Source organism: Peromyscus californicus, unplaced genomic scaffold (genome assembly GCF_007827085.1).
Source record: "Peromyscus californicus insignis strain IS unplaced genomic scaffold, ASM782708v3 Scaffold_24__1_contigs__length_46423439, whole genome shotgun sequence".
In the NCBI taxonomy this organism is placed as follows: Eukaryota; Metazoa; Chordata; class Mammalia; order Rodentia; family Cricetidae; genus Peromyscus; species Peromyscus californicus.
In genome coordinates, this window is record NW_026294535.1 from 44329706 (window position 1) to 44355003 (window position 25298).

At 50.1% G+C, this 25298-nt stretch overlaps 2 protein-coding genes and 2 non-coding genes across 8 annotated transcripts in view; all 4 read left to right on the forward strand.

Annotated features, from left to right (window-relative positions):
* Positions 1-7007: 7007 nt before the first annotated feature.
* Atp5f1b (ATP synthase F1 subunit beta) lies at positions 7008-13956 on the forward strand. Its single transcript, XM_052753625.1, has 10 exons — positions 7008-7170; positions 7608-7790; positions 8017-8191; positions 8634-8755; positions 8987-9171; positions 9575-9733; positions 9818-9940; positions 12116-12328; positions 12632-12833; positions 13706-13956. Exons 1-10 carry the CDS (start codon positions 7044-7046, stop codon positions 13804-13806), a joined length of 1590 nt encoding a protein of 529 aa, XP_052609585.1. The 5' UTR covers positions 7008-7043; the 3' UTR covers positions 13807-13956.
* LOC128120142 (small nucleolar RNA SNORD59) lies at positions 7863-7938 on the forward strand. Its single transcript, XR_008221787.1, has one exon. It is a non-coding gene; the product is annotated as a small nucleolar RNA SNORD59 (small nucleolar RNA).
* Positions 8832-8903, forward strand: LOC128120141 (small nucleolar RNA SNORD59). Its single transcript, XR_008221786.1, has one exon. It is a non-coding gene; the product is annotated as a small nucleolar RNA SNORD59 (small nucleolar RNA).
* Positions 13957-15581: 1625 nt separating the features above from the next.
* Positions 15582-25298, forward strand: part of Baz2a (bromodomain adjacent to zinc finger domain 2A) — a 36288-nt gene continuing 26571 nt past the window's right edge. The window contains exons 1-2 of one of the 5 annotated variants that reach the window (XM_052753619.1): positions 15582-15791; positions 20930-21014. The gene's annotated coding sequence lies outside the window, so the exon portion shown is untranslated. Of the gene's footprint in view, positions 15792-16878; positions 16956-20929; positions 21015-21465; positions 21614-25298 lie in introns of those variants that run through there. The other 4 variants (XM_052753615.1, XM_052753621.1, XM_052753616.1 and 1 more) reach the window with 4 other exon arrangements.

A 25298-nucleotide genomic window follows, 5' to 3' on the forward strand; every position in this document is an offset into this window, starting at 1 on the left:
CTTGCTCTGTTAGACCAGCCTGGTCTAACAGAGGAAGCTTTAGGATAGCCAGGAAACCCTGTCTTGAAAAACAAGCAAAAAATGTGTTCTTTGTGTGTGCAGGTCCCCTCAGATTCGAGAAGACTGTTAAACTCCCTTGAACTAGAGTTTACACAAAGTTACATGTGGGTCCTGGAAATTGAACCCAGGTCCTCTGAGAGCAGTAGGCTCTTTTGACTGTTAGACATCTTTCTAACACCTAAATTGGGAGGGGGGGGGTTGTTACTGAGGGAGGCGAGAAGTTCCAGTCCCTGGGAACTTGAGTTACTGGTGATTGTGCACCTTAACTTACATGGGTTCTGGTATTTGAACTCCAGTCCTCATTTACTAGCAAGCACACTTAACTGACAAGTTAGGGCCACTGAGTGGAAAAGACACATACCACCACCTCTAGCTCTAAAATTTTAACATTTTATCTGAAAATTTGGACACAAACTTTCAAATACTCATAAGATAGGCAAGAATACCTCTTGAGTTTCAGGCCAGCCTAGTCCACATAGACCCTAGTTCAAAAAAAAAAAAAAAAAAAAGGAAAGGAAATTTACAGCAGAAACAGCCCCAGTCTAGTAGCTCACACCTGTGGTCCCAGCACCTGGGAGTACAGGCAGGGGAGTCCGCTCCTACTTGGCTACTATGTACGGTTAAAACCAACCTAGGCTAAAGGAGACTCGGTCTACATCATGCAAGCCTGGCTCCAGGGCAGTGCTATCTTGTTAAAGCATGGGGGCTGAGTGCATTCAGTCCCAGCACTCAAGGCCAGCCAGTCTAGAGAGCTAGTTCCAGGACAGCCGGGGCTACAAAGAAACCCTGTCTTGAAGACAAAGCAGTAGAGGGAACAGCCACAGATAGAGACTTGGGGAAATTGTTGATACACTTTGCCCTTGTTCTGGTCAGAATTCCTGCTAGTCTGGTAGACCTTACTTTGTTGCAATCTGGCATATGAAACAGATAAGTAATGTGGCTAAAACTCCAAGGACTGGTCTCACAGCTTATAAACATTTCAAACAATCCAAAATGAATATTCTGTGTTCTGCCAGGCATGGTGGTGTATTCACAGACAGGAGGCAGAGGCAAGCAGATCAGGAGTTTGAGGCCAGCCTGGTCGGTCTACATGGCCAGTTCTGGGACAGCCTGGGCTACACAGACCCTGTCTCAAAGATGGGGGGCAGGGTGTGAGTAAACAGGGTGTATGTAAAACACTGTTTAGTGCTGGACATGGGAGTCTAGGTACTCCTACACAACAGGAGAATGATCTACCACTGAGCTACACTTGTTAAACATTTGGCTGCAGCCAGGTGTAGTGGTGTGCACCTTCAATCCCAGCACATGGGAGGCAGAGGCAGGTGGATCTCAGTGAGTTCGAGGCCAGCCTGGTCTACAAAGCAAGTTCCAGGACAACCAGCAATGTTACACAAGAGAAACACTTTGAAAAAACAAACATTTTGACTTGTTATTTCTGAGCAAGGAAGTAGGATTTAGGCAACTATAATTTATAAGATACTTTGAGTGATCTGCATGTATATGTGTCAGGTCTCCAGAACTGGAGTTTGCAAATTGTTGAGCTACCATGTGGGTGCTGGGAACTGAACCCTGATCCTTTGAAAGCACTGAACTATCTCCAGCTGGAAGGAACTCCTGTACATGACTACGTGATTCTCAACCTATGGGTCTTCATATCAATATCCTACATATCAGATATTTAGTTATGAAGTAGCTACTCTAATTTTGCTACTGTTATAAATCATAAATATCTGATCCGCAGGTGGTTTTAGGAGATCCAAAAGATTCATGCCCCACAGGTTGAGAACCACTGACAGTATGTTCCTGAACTACTGGAATAATAGCAAAAAGGAACACATCAAAGTCAGTTTGAAGAGGATATTGCATGAGTTCGAGGGAGGGGTTTGGTTTTGGAATTTGGGTTTTTTTTTTTTTCTGGTTTTATGTGTACATGTATGTTTTGTGTGTACCCTGTGTGTCTCATGCCCTTGGAGACCAGAAGAGGGCATCAAGTCCCCTGGGACTAGAGTTAGAGTTGTGAGCCTCCATGTGAGTCTTGGGAATTGAACCTTGCTGCTCTGGAAGTGCAGCCAGTGCTCTAGACTGCTAAGCCATCTCTCCAGGCCCATGTTTCTGTTATTTGATTGGTTCCTGCTAGGTATCTTAAGCTGGTCTTGATGTTTAGCAACCCTGCTTTCACTCAGTGCTGGGATCACAGGTATTGCACCCACATGCTCTGCTCCTCATGGTGTTGGGGTGGGTGGATTCTGTGGTCTCCCATGTACTCGGTAAGTACCCTATTCCTGAGTTACAACCTCCTGCTCTGTTTTACAATCCTAGGAGAAAACTGGGTTCAATGTGATAATGTTGAGAATGGCAGTGGAAACAGGCTGAATAAACTAAATGAAAAAGCTAGGTGTAGTTTAAGGGGATAAGGATCTCTGAAGCTAGACTACTGGATGGATTATTATAGTTCCCAGCCTTAGTTAACAGTAGCCCAACACTAAGTCATAACTCTGTCGTTGGCCTCAGCTCAGCTCATCTTGTAGGCAGGGTATTTATCTTACATGATAAGGATGATGCCAGGACAGCCAGGACTGTTATGGTATGGTGGTGGATTTTGAGAAAGACCATTTATATAATAAATTTATGGTGGACTGGGCATGTGGCACTGAGGAATTCATGGATTTGATCATCAACCCTGAAAAAAGTAATTGTTCTCTTAGTACCTAATATGTAAGTTAAGCTTTACCATAAGCAATTACATACAAGGAAAACATACATTTGGGTTGGGGCTGGTGTCCAAGGTTGCAGATATCTACTAGGATCCTGGAATGTGTTTCTTCTGGATAATGAAAACTATGTTTCAATTTCAAGAATTACAAGAGTTCTGGAAGAATTTGGGAGCATAACCAGTGTGGATATCAATATTGTAAGATGAGTTGGTGAGAAATAATTTCGTCATAAAATTGGTGAGGCTTCCAGTTAGCAACTTTGGGGCACAGTCACTTGTAAATACAGGTGTGCCAAGGGGACCTGGCTGTAGCATGAATCTTAGAGAGTCTTATTAATAAAATCAAACCCGGGGCCAGTTGTTGTGGTGAAATGCTGGATGGTCAGAGAGACAGAACAAGCCACAGCTGTCTCACCTGCCAATTCCTCAGCTGGTCCTGTTTCCTCAGACTGGAAGCCTCTGAGTCCTCATCCAGAATGAATCTCAGCTGAACTGTGTTGCTCCAAAGCCTGAAAGCTTAACCAGCCAAAAATGCTTCTAGTTTCTGGTCCTCACGCCTTATAAACCTTTCTGCTTTCTACCACCACTCCCTAGGATTAAAGGCGTGAGTCACCATGCCTGGCCGTTTCCAATGTGGCCTTGAACTCAGAGATCCAGAGGGATTTCTGTCTCTGGGATGCTAGGATTAAAGGCGCGTGCTAACATTTTCTAGCCTAAATATCTTGTGGCTTTTCTGTTCTCTGACCCCAGGTAAGTTTATTAAGGTACACAATATTTTGGGGAACACAATACCACCACACCTGGCTGAAAACTCACTTCATGTGAAGTCTCACTGGCATAAGCTGGGTGTCAAATATAGCCAGGCAGGGTTAGTACACGCCTTTAATCCCAGCACTCAGGAGGCCAAGGCAGGAGTATCTCTGAGTTTGAAGCCAACCTGGTCTACAGAGTGAATTCCAGGAAAGCCAAAAAAAAGTCTTTATTTCCTGTGTTTGTATGTTCACCACATCGATGCCAGGTTCCAGAGGAGGCAAAAAGAGGCTGCCAGATCCCTTGGTACTGAAGTTATAGTTGTGAACGTTCATGTGGGTACTGGAAACCTCTGCAAGAGCAGCCAGTGCTCTTAACCACTGACGTCTAGCCCTTAAAATAAAAGTTAATTTGAGATGACTCTGCAGTTAAGAGAACTTGGGGGCTCTTCCAGAGGATTGGGGTTCAGTTCCTCTCACTGTATAACTAACTCCAATCCCAGGGGATATGACACCCTTCTGACCTCAGAGAGGACAGTCAACATGCAAGCAAAACACCCATACACGTTTTTTTTAAAGAACAAATAATAGCTAAGATGTATGGGCTATACACCAGATACTGTTTATTTTTTTCGGGACAGGGTTTCTCTGTGTAGCTCGGGCTGTCCTGGAACTCACTCTGTAGACCAGGCTGACCACAAACTCAGAGATTCACCTGCCTCTGCCTCCTAAATGCTGGGATTAAAAGTGTGCGCCACCACTGCCTGGCCAGATGTTTTGAATTGTTTTTCATATGTTATTCTGTTTAATGCTCTGAACAGCTGGTGAGATCATCCCATTATTGGACCTTTTATACATAAATAAGCTGATAATTATAGAGAAATTCCTTATCTGGTGATGTCTGGGAAGTGACAAAAATCAAGATTTTACCCCAGGCTGGCTCCTGCTTTTCTTAAGTATTCTGGCTGAACTAGAAACTTTAGCCCTAGAGGAGGAGAGACGCGACAGTAGTCTCAGTTAAAAGCACTTGCTTAGCCAGGCATGGCAGCACACACTTTTAATCCAGCATGTACGAGGGAGGCAGAGGCAGACCGAAACCTGAGTTTAAAGCCAGGTTAGTCTACATAGCAAGGTCCATGGAGATACCCTGTCTTTAAAATAAATAATTAATTAACTTTAAAAAATGGGCTGGAGATGGTAACACACACCTGTAACTTGGGAGGTAGAAGTGAGTTTCAGGCCGGCCTTGTTTACATAACAGTAAATTGGAGGCCATCAGGGCTACATTACATAGTGAGACTGTCTTAGTTACTGTTACCCCTGTGAAGAGAACCATGCTCAAGGTGACTTTTATAAAAAGACATTTAGCTGGGAGCTTGCTCATAATTTTAAAAGGTTAGTCCGGGCTGGAGAGATGGCTCAGAGGTTAAGAGCACTGCTTGTTCTTCCAAAGGTCCTGAGTTCAATTCCCAGCAACCACATGGTGGCTCACAACCATCTGTAATGAGATCTGGTGCCCTCTTCTGGCTTGCAGGGATGTGTGCAAACAGAACACTGTATACATAATAAATAAATAAATCTTTAAAAAAAATAAAAATAAAAAAAATAAAAGGTTAGTCCATGATCATCATCATGGGGAGCAAACAGACATGGAGCTGTAGCAGTAGCTGAGAGCTGAATCCTGATCCTTGGGCCGGAGAGGCAGGATGATGGGGAAATTGGACCTGGTGTGGGCTTCTGAAACCTCAGAGCCCACCCCCAGTGATTTACCTCCTCCACCAAGACCACACCTCCTAATCCTTCTCAAGCACTTCCACTCCCTGGTGACTAAGCATTCAAATATATGAGCCTCTGGGGGCCACTCTCAGTCAAACCACTACAGAGACCCTGCCTCAAAGTGGAAGAGGTGAGGCCTGGAGTGGTAGCTCAGCAGTTAACAGTTGTTCTCCCAGGGTTCCGTTCCCAACACCCTCGTCAGGTAGCTCACAGCCATCAGTAACTCCAGTTCCCGGAGGAGATCTGATAGTATCTTTTGGCCTCCTATGCCCAAACACTCAAAATACCCATCAGCATTAAAAAGCAAACAAAAGGGATTGCTGTGGAGCAAAGCAAGACTACGAACTCCTTTTCCTGCAGGTGTCATGGCATATGCCTGTTATTACAGCACTTGTGGTGAGGACAGAGGCAGGAGGATCTTGAGTTGAAGTGAGTGGGTCCAGAGAAATAACTTAGTTGTAGAGTGCTTGTCTGTTACGTGTGAAGTCCCAGTGCCACAGACACACAAAAGTATGTCCTGTGCTTAGATACGGCACTTTCAGTTTAGCATTCTTTTTTTCCCCTGGCTACATACAGCCTCTGCAAGCTCTCCACTGCCAAACAGTAATGCAGAAAAATCGTCATGGGGAAAAACGAGAAAGTAATGGAAGGTGATGGAAACAGTCCAGCGCAACGCTCCAGCTGTGTGTGTTCGCCCCGCCCCGGCCCCATCATCCCCATTGTCGCTGATTGAAGTTGGTATCTCAGGAAAGGATGTCATTGACTGTGACTTTCCCTTCTGGAGGAACCCACACGTTCATTCCAAAGCCCTCTGAGACCTGGCTCAGGCTTCTCACTCAGGGCTCATCTTTCTCTTTTCAACCTTTTCACCTTAGCTACAAACTAAAGGAACGTGGTTTCAGGCAAACGTGACCTCGGCATATTCTTCCTTTCCACTTTTTCTTAGGGATTTCTACGTACATATCAGAGCCAAAATCTTACTACTTCCGTTCTTTCGTTTTGTGTTTGAGACAAGGTCCCAAGTAGTTCGAGTTGACCTCCTGAGACCTCCTGATCCTCCTGTCTGTACCTGTCACACTCTGGGATCACAGGGGTCTGCCACCACGTCTGGCTAGGGCAATTTCTTTACATGGCTACGGGACCCAAACTGACCCCTCGAGTGTTATAAATAACCTTGTCTCCTCCATGCAGAGCATCGTCTGTCGAAGGATGGGTTGCTAGCTTCTTCCATTGCGTGGCTTCAAATGATAACCAGGTTTCTGAACTTGCTGAGCCGCCTGGAAACTTCCACCCTCGCTCCTGTGGGGGGAAACGCACGTTTTGATGCCGCAGGAGGCTCCTGACTTCCAGGACGCCACCACTTGGGTTAACCTCCGTGGCTGTCACCTAACTCAAGGTCCAAGGACAGTCAAAGACAGCCTGCTCCACACGTTCAGCAGGAACCCCGCCCCTTTGCTTCAACGTAGTTCCGCCAACTACCCTCTCCAACTGACATTCCTAGGGCCCAATTAGGGTTCGAGGCTCAGAGGGCCGCTCCTCCAATTAAAAAAAGGCGTTTCAGATTGGCACCCGTTTAGACCAATAGCTGGGGAGCGCTGAGCTTTTTCACCCTATAGGAGCGTCGCTGCGAATGATGAGCAGCACACTCACCCAATGGCTGCGCCGACGGCAGAGGCGGCCTCGCCCCGACTGCAGGACCGGCGGCGGGGACCGCTGCGGCGTTCAGTCTCCACCCGGACTCCGCCATGTTGAGTCTTGTGGGGCGTGTGGCCTCGGCCTCGGCCTCCGGGGCCTTGCGGGGACTCGGCCCTTCGGCGTCGCTACCCCAGGCGCAGCTCTTACTGCGAGCCGCCCCCGCCGCGGCCCATCCCGGTAAGCGCCTTCTTCGAGAGGCGGGCCTCGTCCCTTCTCCCCGTGACCTTGAGCCTGGGCCTAGGCGATGCGGGCTCCGTAAGGAAACCCGGGGCGGCGGGCTGCGGTCCAGCGGCGGGGAGGGGGCAGGGACAGTCACCCGCGGGGGCGTCAATCGGACCCGCAGGGTCCCGTTTGGCGGTGGGGGGGCGGCGGGCCGCTGCCTTGACCTTGTGGCGCGGCGGGGGATACAGACTCCGGAACCATGGCGGTTTTGGGCACGAGGTCGGAGAGCGGTGCGGGCGGGGTCCGAGTGCAGCGTGGCCCTCTCCGCACGCCTTCCCAGCTAGCCGGAGACCGGGGCTGAGCTCGCCCTTCCTTGGGGATAAGTCGGGGCTTCCGCTGACCTCTAGCTGTCCTGACCCCCCTGCGCCGTCCCGTATCTTTTTGTCTCTTAGCCAGAGACTATGCGGCGCAGACGGCCCCGTCGCCCAAGGCCGGCGGTGCCACCGGCCGGATCGTGGCGGTCATCGGCGCCGTGGTGGACGTCCAGTTCGATGAGGGATTACCACCCATCCTGAATGCCCTGGAAGTGCAGGGCAGGGATACCAGACTGGTTTTAGAGGTGGCCCAGCACTTGGGTAAGTAGGATTTTTTTTCAGGAGTGGTAAAGCGCTAGTTCAGCTTAAGTATCCCAAAATGCATGCCGTCTCCCTTCTGTGATGATGTTATCAAAATGACTTTCGTTCTTCTGAGTTTGCTGAAGCCGCTTTCGGTTGCTGAGAGAGGGAGCCTTGTTTGCCTTTGGTCACCGCCAAGTCCTGTTATGCGTCGGTGCGTGTAACCTCTAATTCGTTTTTCTGACAGGGGAGAGCACCGTCAGAACCATCGCTATGGATGGTACCGAAGGCTTGGTTAGAGGCCAGAAAGTACTGGATTCAGGCGCCCCAATCAAAATTCCCGTTGGTCCTGAGACCTTGGGGCGAATCATGAACGTCATTGGAGAACCTATTGATGAGAGAGGGCCAATCAAAACCAAACAGTAAGTCCTCTCATCGATTTGTGAACACAGGAACTCTTCTTGAAGTTTTTACACATTAGGTAATAACTTGTAATAAAGCACAGTTTTCCTACAGTACTGCTTAAATTTCTGTTGTATGCAGTTATTGGAACGAGAGGTAGAGAAGTTAGGATTGTTGAAAACTTGGTAGTTAGAAGGCCCCATTGGTTATTTAAAGCTTGAGTTCATGGCTTAGGTCATGGAGTCTCTGAAATTTACAGGTCTTTATTTTCCTGTTGATATCTAGAGGAATTTTGTTGCATTAAGGTTCAAGAAAGGGGGTTATTTATTCCTAAGACAAAGTCTTGATTGCAGAAAGTTAGATGTTACATGACAGCTTACCTGGACAGGATTGGGCTTGTTGGTGGGGACTTTTCAGCACAATGAACAGTTAACTGATCCTCTTTTTATTTCAACCTTACAGATTTGCTGCTATTCATGCTGAAGCTCCTGAGTTCATAGAGATGAGTGTTGAACAGGAAATCCTGGTGACTGGTATAAAGGTTGTGGATCTGTTGGCCCCGTATGCCAAGGGTGGCAAGATCGGTATGTTTGGGGTTGATACATGCTTTCGAAATATAGTAAGGAAGGGCAATGCCATCTTCTGAGTATGTGTTGATATCCTTCACTGATGATTAGCTTCTGACTTTCGTTCTTCTGAGTTTGCTGAAGCCAGATGCCATTTCTGAGAAGGGAAAAGATGGACAGGAGTGAACATTTTTTGAAGGTTGTTTAACTTGGGAGTGCAGAGATCTGAAATACTACTTCTTAACGTAGGACTCTTCGGTGGGGCTGGCGTCGGAAAGACAGTACTGATCATGGAGTTAATCAACAATGTGGCTAAAGCCCATGGTGGTTACTCTGTATTTGCTGGTGTTGGCGAGAGGACCCGTGAGGGCAATGATTTGTACCATGAAATGATTGAATCTGGTGTTATCAACCTAAAAGACGCCACCTCCAAGGTAAGCTCTGAAAACTAGTGCCAGCTGAAACCATGTTTTATATTTGGTGCTAAGTGTCCCAGGACCTATAAACAAAGTACTTTTATTTCTCACCACCGTTTTACAGTATACCAATGTACATTGCCTCTGATGTGGGGTATCTAGTCTTTAGTTTTGGTAGATAATCCAGTTGTTTGAAAACTAATTTGCAGGGATTGAATGGAGGTGATTCAAATATCTCAAGACCTGTTTTATATATTTATATATATTTCCAATTTGGAAATTATCTTTTGTGTTTTGAATTTCATGTCTAATGGGAGAAGAAATTTAAACAGAAACATTGGCACCTAAGTGGGAGTCCCCTGGTGGTTTCTTTCTCTGCTTGGGAACCTGCTAACTCTTCTGAGTTGTGTACTTACCACAGGTGGCGTTGGTATATGGTCAGATGAATGAACCACCTGGTGCTCGGGCCCGGGTAGCTCTGACTGGTCTCACCGTTGCTGAATACTTCAGAGACCAAGAAGGTCAAGATGTCCTGCTGTTCATCGACAACATCTTTCGTTTCACCCAGGCTGGATCAGAGGTACGGGAGCCTCGAGAGGACCAGTTGGACATATTAGGATAAAGATGTAGACACATAAACCTTGTCTTCACTTGGATCTTTTAGGTGTCTGCCTTATTGGGCAGAATCCCTTCTGCTGTAGGCTACCAGCCCACCCTCGCCACTGACATGGGTACAATGCAGGAAAGAATCACCACCACCAAGAAGGGGTCTATCACCTCTGTGCAGGTAAGAGTAATTAAGTGGGTGAAGATTTCAGTTGGTAGAAAGGAATCTGGGAAGATATGAAACCTTGTTACATGTTGGCCTGGAGAGAGAGTTCAGTGGTTAAGAACTCTTATCTATCTCTCCAGAGGACTGGATTTAGTTTAGTTCCTTCTACCCATGTCAGATGGTGCATAGCCATTTGTAACTCCAGCTCCGGAGGATCTGCTGCCCTCTTCTGGCCTGTCATAGACAACCTGCACACACATGGTGAACATCTGTACTGGTCATACATGTGCATTAAAAAGGAGTTTGTGCTGGGCGGCAGGAGCGCACGCCTTTAAGCACACAGGAGGCAGAACCAGGCAAATCTTTGTGAGTTCGAGTAAGTAAGGCCTGGTCTACAAAGTGAGATCCAGAACAGGCTCCAAAGCTACACAGAAAAACCCTGTCTCTGTTTGTGTCTGGGTGGAGTGGTGCACACACACCTTTAATCCCAGTGCTCAGAAGGCAGAAGCAGGTGGATCTCTGAGTTCAAGATCAACCTGGTCTACACAGTTTTCAGGAAAAGGAGGTTGGCCTGCTTATTTGTTTATTTGGGGGGCTGTTTGAGACAGGGTTTAATCATTATATAGCCTTGGAACTTGATTTGTAGACCAGGCTGGTCTCAGACTCAGAGATCCATCTGCCTCCCAAGTATTGGGATTAAATGCATGCATACTCTCAAAAAGGGTTTTGAATAGGGAGAGTTAACCAGTTAGAATAATGTGTAAAATTTTGAGTTTGCATGCCAGACTGAAAAGGGTAAATTTAAAAAAAAAAAAAAATGCTTTCTAGCTGAGTCTTGTGTTGTATGCTATGATCTTAGCACATGGGAAGAGGCAGGAGGATCAGAAATTCAGGGCTGTTTTCAGCTACAGAGCGAGTTCCTGGCTAACTTGACTACATGACACTCAGGGTTTGTCTCACAAAACCCAGAAAATTAAACATTCATGTAATGATGTGAAGGTGTCTGGGGTGGAGCAATCGCTCAGCAGTTAAAAATACTTTCTGCTCTTGCAAAGGATCTGGATTCTATTCCCAATACCTAATGGTGGCTCACAACTACCTGTAACTCTAGTTCCAGAGGATCTGACACCCTCTTCTACCTTCTGCAGACTCATCAATACATATCATGCACATAAACTCATGAGGACACACCACCATAATAATAAAATACAAGTTTTGTTTTGAGACTAGATCTGCCTGTGTAGCTCTAGCTGGCTTGGTGCTTACTATCTACCCAGCTTAGTTTCCCAACTCCTGCCTGTGTCATAAGTGTTGGGATTACAGATGGGAGCCATTGTTTCCTTGTTGGCATGTTGTGGGACAAGTATTCTGGAGCTTGACCCCAAGGCTTTGAATGTTAAACATGCCTTATCACCTGAGGTGCATACACTCTTAGGTTCATGTTCACTTAACTATTGTGCACTCTTTTTTTTTTATTTTATGTACATTGGTGTTTTACCTGGCATGTATGTCTGTGTGAAGGTGTCAGATCTCCTGGAACTAGAGTTACAGACAGCTGTGAGCTGCCACGTGGGTGCTGGGAATTGAACCCGGGTCCTCTGGAAGAGTGGCCAGTGCTCTTAACCGCTGCGCTATCTCTGCAGCCCCCTGTTGTGCACTCTTATGTTCATGTTCGCTTAACTATTTTTTTTTTTTTTTTTTTTTTTTTTTTTTTTTTTGGTTTTTCGAGACAGGGTTTCTCTGTGTAGCTTTGCGCCTGTCCTGGAACTCACTTGGTAGCCCAGGCTGGCCTCGAACTCACAGAGATCCGCCTGGCTCTGCCTCCCGAGTGCTGGGATTAAAGGCGTGCGCCACCACCGCCCGGCTCGCTTAACTATTAATGGACTGGAAGTGTTTTTGTTTGTTTTGTTTTTCCTTCTCTTTTTTTTTGGGGGGGGGGTGTTGAGACAGGGTCTCTGTAGACCAAGCTTTCCTCAACTCAGAGATTCTCCTGCCTCTGCTTCCCGAGTGCTGGGATCAAAGGCGTGCACCACCACCAGCTGACCAAGGATGCTAATACAAAATGATCGTGATTTTGAGACTAGCCTGGGCCTTTTTAGTAAGACAAAGTGAGACAGAGGTTGGAAAAGCAGGTGGCCTGAGTAGGAATTTGGTTGCTGCTGACCTCCATGAGCTCTTGACTCACTCTAGGCTATCTATGTGCCTGCTGATGACTTGACTGATCCTGCCCCTGCAACCACCTTTGCCCATCTGGATGCTACGACTGTGCTGTCCCGTGCGATTGCCGAGCTGGGCATCTATCCAGCTGTGGATCCTCTGGACTCCACCTCTCGAATTATGGATCCAAATATCGTTGGCAGCGAGCATTATGATGTTGCACGCGGGGTGCAGAAGATCCTGCAGGTGAGTGTCTGCTCCGCGGGGTCAGCGGAAGGAACCTGAGAACTGCTTGAGGCCTGGGTCTTCTTTGGTCGTTTGTGCCATTCGTTCTGGAGCAAGGGAAGTTGGGAATGAGTTGGTATTGCTGATGAGGTCCCCAGTTTCAGCGTACTTCACCTTTAGAATCCAGTTTTTCCAGTGAAGTTGATGAGGACTAGGAAGAACCAGACAAAATCTTGGCCAGGGCTCACCTGGAACTTTTCTAACAGAGTTCCAAGTTAAAGGAATGTGTCCTTAACTCTGTCCTTTCATCTTGTTTTCTTTCAGGACTACAAATCTCTCCAGGACATCATTGCCATCTTGGGTATGGATGAACTTTCTGAGGAAGATAAATTGACTGTGTCCCGTGCAAGGAAAATACAGCGCTTCCTGTCTCAGCCATTCCAGGTTGCTGAGGTCTTCACGGGTCATATGGGAAAGCTGGTGCCCTTGAAGGAGACCATTAAAGGGTTCCAGCAGATTTTAGCGGGTGAGATTTTCTTCCAAGCTAACCATAAACATGATTGTTTGTGCTGTCTTCCCCACTCCAACAAAGGATACATACTGTGTACCTTTCATTAAAGGGGCCACTACCCTGCTTCTCTGACAGCACAGAAAATATTAAACTGTCCCATGACACTGAGCCAGAGAATAAGAATTTGAACTCTGGTGTTCCAAACTGTATATGTATATATTTTCCAATGTTTATGTGCCTGAGTGTATATGTATGCATGCAGGAGCCCACAAGGAGTTAGGTTTCCTGAACAGCCAATGGAGGCCAGAAAGGTTACAAGTGAGCCACTATGAGGGTGCTAAGAACTGAACTGGTGTCTTCTGGAAGAACAGGCCATGCTTTTAACCTGCTGAGCCATCTCTCCAGCCTCAAACTGTGATTTTTTTTTTTTTTTCTTTTTTCTTTTTCATCAAGACAGGGTTTCTCTGTGTAGCCCTGGCTGTCCTGGAACTAGCTGTAGGCCAGGCTGGCCTTGAACTCATAGATCTCCTGCCTCTTCCTCCTAGGTGCTGGGATTAAAGGTGTGCACCACCACACTTGTATATGTGTTCTTAATCTACATCTTTGTCTTACCTTATACTTGGAAGGAGACAGGTATGGTAGTGCACATCTTTAGTCCCAGTATTTCCAAGTAGATCTCTGTGGGTTCTTGAGGTCAAAGCCAGTCAGGGTTATGTAATGAAACCTTGTCCAAAACACAAAGTAAATTTCACTTGGAAGTTTAAGAAAGTTTTCTTGGATGATAAGAATTCATCAGTCTGGCCAATGGCCTCAATTGCTGAGGTTGTATATACTGCAGAAAGTTGATGTAACTCCACTTCTTACCAATTGTATTTTCCTCTGTGTAGGTGACTATGACCATCTCCCAGAACAAGCTTTCTATATGGTGGGACCCATTGAAGAAGCTGTGGCAAAGGCTGATAAGCTGGCAGAAGAGCATGCATCGTGAGGGGTCCTTCTGCAAACTCTCTGTACTGTATTCTCCGTGCTGAAAGCTCGGTTTCTGTATAGGCCACACAAAGAGCCTTGACTGAAGATGTGATGTCCTCTCTGAAGAGTATTTAAAGTTTTCAATAAAGTGTACACCCCTCACTTGTCATCTGTCTTGCTTCTGAAACAGCCTACAATACAGCTGACTATGAGAGGTCAAATTTAGCATAAAGTCAGGTCATATGCTTAAAAGGATTATCAAGAATGAAGATCCATTCATGAATGAAATTCTGTGGGTCTTGTGAAGTTCCCTGGGTTAGTGAGGTCATAAGAACTCAGCTTGGGTCTTATGGCATTTGTTTAGACAAATCTATTTGCTTCCAAGCATTTCATACGACTTCTTCGTTGTTTTTTGAATCTTGCTGGTAGTCTTGGTCTGGCCTCAGTGATCCTGCCTCAGCCTTCCAAGTGCTAAGATTGCAAGTATGCCCCACAACACCCACACCCCCTCTATGTAGTACATCACACTCCTTACACCCAGAACCTGCTCCTGCCTCCCAAATGGGATTAAATGTACACACAGACACGGTGCAAGATGATTTTAATGGCTGGATTTTGCCAGAAGAGCATCAGTTCCCTTAAAACTGAAGCTATTGACAGTTTGGAGTCCCGTGTGGGTGCTAGGAATTGAACTGGTATTCTCCTGAACAGCCCATGCTCTTAACCACTAAACCATCTCTCCAGCCCACGGGACGATTATTATAAAGAGGGTATGGGAAAACAGGTTGGCTTATTTCAAGACGGATTGTTTTTAGGAAATGTTGAATATTTGTTATGAGGGTCTTCTGGGTCTTGTCTAGGCCTTCATTCTTGAGAAAGTTCCTAATATACAGCCTCCAGATATTTCAACAAGCCTAGACTTAAATGTTTTGTGTTTGAGGTTCTGCTGGCTATGAAAATTTAGGAAGATTTAATTTTGCAAGGAAAGACCAATTTTTAGTGTTGCCATTGGGGTTTTTGAACAAGTTGGTTCCTCTTCAATGTGTGCCTTAGTGTAATATACTAGGGCGTGTTTTGTGCCCTACAGAATGTGTGAGTCCAGCTAGTGTCCTCCTGTGGCAGCATTTAAGACTACAAGAACTGGAATCTCACCATTTTGAAATGTATTAAAAGCTCTTTGCTAGGAGGTATTTCTGTCATCTAATGACTGTTTACAAACCAGCCGGAGCTTTTGTCCTGAGGAGGAGCCTACATCCATAAGCTCCACCTGGCAAGGTTGTCCACATAGGACAGAAGCCGGGCAGAGTCAGCTGAACTCCAGTTCCGAGTCCCCTGTGGCCTGAACGGTTGAGGAAGGGCTCTAGGAGAGCCTCCTCCGATCCGTCTATGACGTCCTTGACTCCAGTGCCGCCCGTGTCGAGATCTGGACAGGAGGTGGCGCCCCAGAGTTGTTTGTGTTTGGTAGACGCTCGGGTTGGGGGAAAGGTGGTTATGAAGGTGGGGACGCCGCCTCCAGATCCTGACTCCTCCAGACCCTAAGGGTACAGGTCTCTGCTTTGTCACCCAAATACAGGCTTGGAAACTAAAGGTCATTGGCATGCCGGTGTTCCTGTCCTCCAGCATTTATCGAGAACCTTTACCCTCTCGTTAGCTGCAACTGTTTCCTTCTCCCTTCACTATCCTCTTCCACCAGGCTGAGTGATAACATAGTTCTAACCTTCCTCCATATTTCCCCCGGTCGGCCCTGTCCTCGCCTCCTCCCTCTCTCCACCCAGTGAAAGCCCCGCCCTTCTCTCCTCCCTCCCACCCCAGTCTGTCATACAGGGACATCACCCTACAGCAGTTCAGACTCTGTGCTTCGCAGGAAGCATACATTGGCTTTTTTGTTTTTTCGAGTTCCCAGCTCACAGCTGGGGAGGACCTAACTCCAGCCTTCAACTGAAGCGAGACTCAAGGACGGTGAGAAGCTGGGTCCTAATCCGGAGTCCTGCCAGCCTGACATGGGTAAGTCGGACAGCCGCCCCTGGGAAAGGCCTGAGGGATGCCGAGCTCCCTCCCCGGCTGACTCAGCAGGGGAGGGGCCTAACCTTTGCTCTTTTGGGGGTGAAGGAGAGGAAATGGACTGTGGGGGTACACAGGGCTCAGCTGGTGAGCTTCTGGAAATGAGATCCCAGCGTCGGCCAACAGCTCTCAGGAAGAGCTTGGGGCTGTATCTTAGGCTAGAGCGTCCTTCCTCCCCCATGAGGCGCCCCCTCACCCCCATTTAAACTCCTGAGATTCGAGTCGTATTTTACAAAATTCATTGCTAAGTCCACTCCTGGTCCTGCTAGAGATGCTTCCGCTCCCCCTAGTTTCTCTCGGGCCTTTCAAGTCCTGTCTTTCCTCCTCCCCCGTTTTAACCCACCACCAGGTCGGGGCTGCCCTGAGCAGCTGCTTCCTGTTGCCCCAGAGGTTGCTGCAAGGGTGGTGGTGGTGGCTGCTGCTGCTGCTGCTGCTGCTGCTGGTGGTGGCCCGGGCCAAACCGAGCAATGACTAAAGCCGATTCTCACAGTCCTGCACAGCCTCCCTGCGCCGTTGGGGACGGCCTCCACCGTACCCAGAGCGGTGGGGACAGGGAGGGTGTTCTTTCGCCTTTGTGGCTTCCTGATTCCGGAGTCTCCACAGCTGTAGCACGGACGGATCGGGCCCGGAAGAAGCGTGTTTACCTAGCAGGGCGCTGTGCGTGTGACCCCGACACGCTCGGCCTTGCGATCCCTCTCGGGCTCCCCGAGTAAGTCCGCGCTGGCGCCCCGAGAGCGCCCGCCGGGAGAGAGAGGAGACCTCCCGAGCCCTCCGGTCCAGACCCACCACCGCGCCCAGCTGCGTCGCACAAGTTTCGGTCTTCCCCTGCATCTGGGATCCTCTCTCCCCGGTTCTGGCCCCTCTGGAGACGCCACCCGCCCTCCCCTCCCCTCCCCCCGCGGAGCCTTCGCGACAGCCGTCCCCGAGCGCCCGTCCGCACCCGGCTAGCTCCTGCCCCTTTAAGCGCCACCTCCCCCCCCCTCCGCCGCCGCCGCCGCCGCCGCCGCCGCCGGCCTCGGGCTGCGGGAGGAGGAGGCGCCGCCGCCCGGCTCCGCCACCTGCGCCGCCGCCGCCGCCGCCGTCCGGCCCGGCCCGGCCCTGCTCCAGGTGAGGCCCGGCATCCACCTCCAGGCCCGGAGGGAGTCCGGGGCAGGGCGTCCCCGCCGCCGCCGCCGCCTCCTCCTCCCGTGGGATCCGGGGTCTGACCTTCCCTGCGCCGGCTGCCCTTCCTCTCTCTCTCCCCCGCACCGTCGCCTCGCCCGTTCCTCCCCCGTCCTCGGTGGGTGACCGCGATGCCTCGCACGCCTCTCCCGGGAGGGAGCCCCTCCTCTCCCTACGCCGGCCCCGCGTCGCCCCCTCCCCCGCCGCGCCCGGCTCGCCCCAGCGGTTCCCCGCGGTCTGGGTTTCGCCTCCCCCGGCTCGGGAGCCGGCGGCTTTTCCCACGCCATCCTAACCCCAGCGGGAGGGGGCATAACCGCCGCCCCAGCCACTCGTGTCGTCGTCAGGGCGGGGAGGGACGAGGCGCACGGCAGGCAGCCTCCGTCCGTCCGTCCGTCCGCCCGCCCGCCGGGATGGGCTCGCCCTTCAAGTTCCATCAAGTCCCCACCTAACGCCGCTTCCCTCCCGGAGTTTGGGGTCGGACCTCCGCACCGCCCCCTGATGCCGGTGGGAAGGGCGCTCGGCCGGGGCTGGAGCTGGCCCCTCCCCTCGGCCCGGCGGCGGCGGCGGCGGCGGGGGCAGCGAGCGGCGCTGCGCTGCGGGGACCCGGGGATGCTGGGCCGCGGCGGCTGGCGGAATGGACTGGGGCGCAGTCTCTAAGGGATTTCGGGTGCCCGGGAAGGCAAAGGAGGAAACCCGATCTTCTCCATTTTAGATGACTCCAGGAAAAAAAATTAAAAAAAAAAAAAAAGAGCCGTTGCTGTCTTCAGTCCCACCGTGGAGCTGCCCACTGGGAAACCTGGGGACAGGACTCTATCTGAGGGGCACAGGCCCACTTGGAGAAGGGCAGGGGTTCTAGTCCTCTTGGTTCGTTAGGAGAGAGTCTGGCCTCGCCAACATACATCGGGATCGTCTGGTCCGAACCGGGGTGGCGAAGGGGACCAGTGCGAAGACAGCTGCAGGGCCGAGAGCAGTCGCTACCGTTATCGGTCAGCCAGCGAGTGGGAGGTCTTTATAATTATCCTGCCTTCCACCGGGAGGACTCCCTGCGCCAAGTCCCGCCGAGCCCCAGGCTCCTTCCCTGCAGCCCCCGCCTCCAGAGTTAGAGGGATGGGTGTCGGGATTTCTTGTGCTATCCTGAGTCACGACCCAGGGTGCTGGGAGGGCATAGTGTGCGTGCGTGCGCGCGCGCGTGTGTGTGTGTGTGTGTGTGTGTGTGTGTCTGTGCGTCCGTGTGTGTGTGTGTGTGTGTGTCTGCGTGCGTGTGTGTGTGTCTGTGTGCGTGTGTGTGTGTGTGTGTATGTGTGCGCGCGCGCGTGTGAGTGATGGGGGTGAGCCCGTGGTGCTTGGGGTTGGATGCCAGGAGTGTCTGGGAGGGGAAGGCTGTGCACCACCTCGGCTCCCACAGCCCCGGCCATCTGGCTCCTCCGGCATGGCTGGCACCAGGGCAGCTGACCCAGAGTTAGAGAGGTGCAGCAGGAACACGGAGAGCGTGAGAAAGGGGAAGCAGGTGCTAACCCCCCACACACACACTCCCCGCCTTTCATTTCTCATCCTCGGGCTTGTTTTGGGCGGAGGTTCAGTCTATTCCCCGCTCTTCTCTCAAGTTGCTGATGAAATGACCGTCGGCCCCTCTCTCTTTTTTAGAAGCCTCTCAAGGGGAGGCTTGTCCAACCAGCTGCGTTTTACCGGGTTGAGAAGTGTTCGGGGACATCTGGGGTCAGTCTGCCCTCGGTTGTCTGGAGTTGGCGTGGGGAGGGGGTCACAAGTGCTGCATGTCGTGGCGTCTGGCAAAAAAAGTGAACACTTGGCTTTGGGGCATATTCCCAGCCCACCCTTACCCTTCAGAGAGCAGGAAAGATCCCAGATTAGATGGGATAAAGGAGGATTGTATTGGGGGTTGAAGGTGATCGCAGCCCTCCTGGACCAGATGGGGAAATGCATCATGCCCTGTCTTTCTCTTCGAGGTCCCGGTGGTCGTCCAGCGTACACCTTTCTTTCCTGGCTCGGGGCTGGGTCAGGGCCTAGAGGTTGCCCAGGAGACTAGGCCTGGGGCTCGGAAGGGGTGGGGACAGCGGGGCACAGGAGTAACCGGCTCTTCCGGAGCCAGCAGTGGGTGTGTGTGGGTGTGTGGTGGTGAGGCGAAGGGGCGTGGTCACGGACGTCTGACTGGCCAAGGCTCCTCCCCTGCCTGCCCGGTCTCGGACTGGTTAGCCCGGTGGTGGGAGGTAGGAAGATTCTCTCAGCTGCCCTGGAAAAGGAAGAGGAGGAAAAAAGGGATACCAGCTCTCCTGTGCACCTGCCTCCTCCCCTCCTGTCCTCAGGTGCCAGTTCCAACGTAACCCTTTTTTAAAAAAATTATATATGTATTATATATATATATATATATATATAATATATATATATATAATTTTTTTTTATTTTGGGGCTAGCATTCCTTAGCATAAGTTTACTTCTGCTTTCTCCAGAAGGAAGAACTCCCTTCCCTTGAGCGTGGCCTCTAGTTAGGGCTTTGAGGTTCGTGGGCTGTCGGAGGGGTGAGGTGTATCCCCCCTAGGTGACCTATAAATCTCCTTTTGGTTTTTCCAGACAAAGTTTCACCGTGTAGTCCTGGCTAGCCTGGAACTCGATATGGAGACCAAGCCGGCCTTGAGCTCATGGCGATCCTCCCATCTCTCCAGTGTGGGAATTACAGGCGTGGGCCACCGTGACCGACTTTATAAACCCATTTGGACAGGGACGAGAGAAAGATTTTGTTTCTCCCTGTCTCCTCCGCCTCTCAGTATTTTACTTACCTCATTTGGGGACAGGAACCCCCTTAGCCTCTGCTGGCCCACATTGTTGGCAGGCTTTTCTAAAAAGATCTTCGTTCTGATTCCTTTCCGAACAATTTGAAATGATGGGTGGGATATGTCTCCCACGCTCAGAATCCCCCTCTGGAGTAAGGAAATCCAATTTAGACTGCTGGATTTGGCTCTACTATATTCTGTCCACTGCCAGCTATCCAATCTCTTAGCATCCCCCAAAAGGAAATGGTATTTTTGACACTTCCCCATCAGCCAGAATTTCATTATCCTTTTTCTGTCTGTTGCTCTTCCGAGGTATTCAGACTTAGCTTTGCATAGTTTAAGCAATTGTTTATGTTCTAGAATTACATCTCATTGAGTTGAATGGGATTCATGAAGCCAGAAAAGTATTGAATTGTAAGGAAAGTGAATGAAGTTTCTTTACTAGCCATATTATATCTAATGTATGACCTTGAGCAAGTCCGTGAGTCACTGTGGCTCTCAATTTCTTCATCTCACGAATGAGAAGTTTGAATTAAAAAAAAAAAATCAGTAAGTGTCGGGTGGTGGTGCTGCATGCCTTTAATCCCAGCACTCTAGAGGCAGAGGCAGGTGAATCTCTGTGAGTTTGAGGCCAGCCTGTTCTACAGGGTGAGCTCCAGGATAGCCAGGGCTTCACAGAGAAACCCTGTCTTTAAAAAAAAAAAAATCAATAAGCTGTAACATCATATGACACTGTTTCCCGTCTTGGTTCCCGGCAATACACATTTAGGTGAAGGCCAAACTCTAATTCCTTGCTTGATTTTATTTTCCAGTTCCCCACAGCTATATAGCCTTGTTAGAAAAAGTACAGGAAGCTGGGCGGTGGTGGCGCACACCTTTAATCCGAGCACTCCGGAAGCAGAGGCAGGCGGATCTCTGTGAGTTCAAGGCCAGCCTGGTCTACAGAGCGAGTTCCAGGATAGGTTCCAAAAGCTACACGGAGAAACCCTGTCTCGAAACCCCCAACGCCCCCCCCCCAAAAGTATGGGAACAGGAAACATTTGGGGCATTTTGTTTGTTGGATAGTTTACTGTTTATCTTCTACCCTTTGGCCACATTTAGACTCAACGCCGAGTCTTCTTTCTCCACATGCAGGAATCTCTCCGACGTCCAAGGCCTTGCAGATGTCACCAGCAAAGTGGTGATCCGGGCAGGACCAGGTTGTCCCTACAGAACAGAGGTGAGTGGACTTCTTCATCCCTTTACCTGGTGTAACACGCTCCCCGACTATCAACCCCCACTTTTTCACTACCCCGCTGAGGAAATAGTCCCGAAATTATCCTCCAGGCATCCCTCACAGTTAGAAAAGCATCATCTGCCTTCGGCCCCAGAAATGTGCTCTAGCCGTTGAGGTTAACCCTGGGGCATGGCTCGCCTTTCGGTTTGACCTGGGTGAAGCAAGACTACAGCTTGCCCTCCGTGAAGCAGGCAGGGGACCTGCGGTCTGGGACTCGGAGCGGCGCTAGGACCCAGCTCCGGGTCTGCGCGCGGGCCGGCGGGCACTAGGACCCGGCGGCCGCGGCCTGGGTGGGCGGCCCCGGCGGCCGCGGCTCCCCGCCCCCTCCGGCTCCCTCCTCCCCCGCCGGCCATGTTGGCTGCGCTCGGGCCCCGCGGTTGAGCCGCGGCCGCCTCCCCGCCCGGGCCCCGCTCCCCGCCCGGGCCCCGCTCCCCGCTCCCCGCGGGCGTCTCTCCCCTGCCGGCGCCCGGAGCGCGGCCATGTGACCCGCCTGCCCCCCCGGGGAGGAGCGAGCCCCCGCCGGCTGGACGCCGTCGCCTCAGGTCGGTAGGGTGTGTGGCCGGCCCGGGAGCGGGGCGCCGGGCGTCCCTGGGGCGCCGCCGCTCCGGGGCTGCGGGGCTTCTCCCCGCCGGGAGGGGCTCCACCTCCGGGGCGGCGGCGGCGGCGGCGGCGGGGCTTGCCCGCGTGCCGGGCGGGACTCGGGGCTCCCCCGGGTGGGATGACGGGAGGCGTGTGCGGGGCGGAGGGAGGCGGGAGCGGTTTCCAGCGTCGGAGCGGCTCCCGCAGCCGCAGGTCCGGTTCTGACGGTGCCGGCGAGGCTGGGGCCGGGAGCCCCGGGCGAGCCCGCTGCTCCGGAGACTCTCGGGGCGCCCGGGCTCGAGCCAGGCGGAGAATAAAGAGGGAGTCCTTCCCGGGGACACCCTCGGTGAAGGGGATCCCCGTGTCCGCGGCGGAAAGGATGCTCTCTCATCATCGCTCGCCCCCGGCGTTCCCGACTTCCAGGAGTCAATGCCAAGAGCGGGCGTCCTTTGTGGCGCTCACCGGCGCCGGGGATTTGCCCCCTTCGGGGAGTGGTGGGGGGATCGCCTCCACCACCTCCATCTGTACCCGGGCCGCCCCTCCCCCAGCCTCCCGCAGGAAGTGGCCGGGAAATGGCAGCTGTGCGTTCGATGCCGCTGCGTCTCTTGTTGTTTTGAAATGTCCATTTTAATCTGATTTGGTTTCATTTTCTGAGGCCCTGTGGGCAAGCTTGGATCATGCCGAACGTGTGGCCCGAGAGACCTTTCGTTAGACTTCTCCCTGTAACGTTCATTCGTCACCCAGTAGTCAGCTGTAGGTGGCCCTCCTTTGTAGACTGGGTCTCTCCTGGACGCCCCCTCCCCCGCCCCAAGCTCTCAGACTCCGTTTTCACCAGCTGTACGTTCATTACAAGTGGTGCAGATTCAGCTTCGAAAGCTGCCAAGACGACTTGGGATCTTTATGGAAAGAGAGTGGCTTCTTAATCCTGCTTAATGTTTTTAAGTGTGACAGTTTCTTTATCGCAGAGCGTCTGAGCAAGTAAGCTTGTGGAAAGACGGCCCAGGTGGAAGAGAGGAAATGGGGACGGTGTATGTTTTATGATTCGTATGTAGGGATGGGGACTGATTATAAATGAGAGCTATAAGCTTGTTCCTTAGTGATGATTCTAGCCTAGTCCTGCAGGGAAACCTATTCGTTGACTTGGATTCCTGGAAGTTTTACCTTCTACAGAACTAATAGGGGAATTTGCTATCATGATTTAACTCTTCTGTCTGTAAAAGAACATTTCTTGAAATGTGGGAATTCTTTCCCCTTGTGTATAGCTGTGCCTGTGCCCACATTTTCTTTTCCCTTTAAAAAACTTTTTTTTAATTGTTCTACTTTGTGTGTATGGGTGTTTTGCCCACATGTATATCTGTGCACCATGGGTGTGCCTGGTGCCCATAGAGACCTGAAGAGGGCTTTGGATCCCCTGGAACTGGGATTAAACGATGGTTGAGCTGTCATGTGAGTGCTCTGAACTAACTGAACTCCTGTCCTCTGAAATAGCAGCCACTGCTCTAACCGCTGAGCCATCCCCTCCCCGCTCTGTCTGTCTGTTTCTGCCCTGGAACCAGCTCTTCTGGAACCAGGCTGGCCTCCAACTCACAGAGCTCCACCTGCCTGAGCCTCCCAAGTGCTGGGATTAAAGGAGTGCACCACCACCTCCACCCTGTGAGATTTTTTTTAAACTATTTTTATTTTTATTATTATTTTGTTGTTTGGGGTTTTTTGTTGTTGTTGTTGTTTGTTTTTTAAGACAGGGTATCATTGTAGCCCGGTTGTCCTGGATCTCCCTAAGTAGATCAGGCTGGCCTCAAACTCTCAGAGATCTGCCTACCTCAGCCTCCTGAGTGCTGGGATGAAAGGCCTCTGTCTCCCAAATGCTAAGATTAGTTGTGTGCCCCGTGCCTGGCCAGATCCCATTTTGTTGCCATTTGGGTTTCGTTAGGGACAAGAGTTTAAATATTTATTTAGAATTGAAATAAGATTATTTGAACTGCCCTGAAAACTGCATGCACCTGTCATTGAAATCATGATTTTTTTTTTTTTTAATCAGAAACTTGCCAACAGCATATGAATCCATAGATCAAAGATCTGGGATAGAGCAGGCATATGTGATTTTTGTGAAAATGGTCTCCTTACAAGTAGGATTGGATCATTGCTCTTCCTGGGGTGCTTGATGATCTGGAACCGATTTTAAAAAAGTGTGGTGTCCTTATCTCCCTGATTCATTGCCTCCCTGATGTAGACTGGGGTTCCTTTGACTTGTCTTTTGAGCTAGATGGTATCAGGCATCTAGGTGATATCCGATGTCTTTTGTGTGTGTGCTGGGAATTTAACTCAAGGTCTCAGGCATGTGATGCTTTAATTATCATTTTAGTTTTTAAAAGGTACATTTATTTGTTGTAGTTGTGTTTGCCACAGGGTGTGGGTGGAGATCAGAGGACAACTACCCTACCATGTGGGCTGTAGGGTTTGCTAGCAAATGCTTTTAACCACTGAGTCTCCTCACCAGCTCCATATTGATTGATTTTTAACTTATCCTGTTCAGCCTTCACTTACTTAAATTGGGAACTGGCAGAAAAGAAAAGTAAATTTTCCTTGTTGGGGTTAAAAGATGGAAGAGGCCTGGAAGGAAGAGTTCAGTAGTAACTCCCGGGCGGTGGTGGTGCACGCCTTTAATCCCCCAGCACTTGGAAGGCAGAATGCAAGTCTGTGAGTTCGAGGACAGCCAAGGGCTGTACAGAGAAACTCCGTCTGGAAAAACAAAGAATTTAGTAGTAAAAGGACTCTTGAACCATGAGTTCCACAGTAACCCTTCCACTCCAATCCAAAGTGACTTCATAGTTAAGCTTTGATAACTTTCTTGTAAAACGGATTCATTTTCCTGTCAGAAGTAAATTTACTCTCCTCCCTTTCTTTATATCTCTTCTGGTCTTTTTTTTTTTCCTCCCCCAGACAGGGTTTCTCTGTGTAGCTCTAAACCCTGTCCTGGAATTTGCTTTGTAGACCAGGCTGGCCTCGAACTCGCAGAGATCAGCCTGGCTCTGCCTCCCAAGTGCTGTGATTAAAGGCATGAATCGTCATCGCCGCCGCCGCCGCCGCCGCTGCCGCCACCACCACCCGGCCAGAATATATTTCTTTTTTTTTTTTTTTTTTTTTTTAAAAGATTTATTTATTTATTATGTATACAGTGTTCTGCCTGCATGTATGCTTGCAGGCCAGAAGAGGGCACCAGATCTCATTACAGATGGTTGTGAGCCACCATGTGGTTGCTGGGAATTGAACTCAGGACCTTTGGAAGAACAAGCAGTGCTCTTAACCTCTGAGCCATCTCTCCAGCCCCAGAATATATTTCTTAATAGTGACTGGTCACTTTTTGTCAGGAGGTTTAGGGAGTAGTTTTCTTCTCTTTTCCTTCTTTTTGTTTTTGTGGTACTGGGGTGAGGGGGTAAAAACCAGGACTTTAGACACATTAGGCTATATGCCTAAGACACCTTCCCCCTTTTACTTATTTATTTTTGGGTTTTCTTCTTTTTTTTTTTTTTTTTTTTTTGATTTTGGCTTTTGGAGACAGGGTGTCACTGTGTAGCCCTAGCTGTCCTGGAACTGACACTGTAGAGCAGGTTGGCCTCTGCCTGCCTCTTCCTCCCAGGTGCTGGGTTT

What these genes read in the sequence shown, in the direction of transcription:
- Atp5f1b (XM_052753625.1), top strand. Translation starts at nt 7,044, where the DNA reads ATGTTGAGTCTTGTGGGGCGTGTGGCCTCGGCCTCGGCCTCCGGGGCC. An exon ending in CCCCGCCGCGGCCCATCCCG is followed by an intron (nt 7,171 to 7,607) that starts GTAAGCGCCTTC and finishes TTTGTCTCTTAG; the next exon opens with CCAGAGACTATGCGGCGCAG. An exon ending in TAAAAGACGCCACCTCCAAG is followed by an intron (nt 9,172 to 9,574) that starts GTAAGCTCTGAA and finishes TACTTACCACAG; the next exon opens with GTGGCGTTGGTATATGGTCA.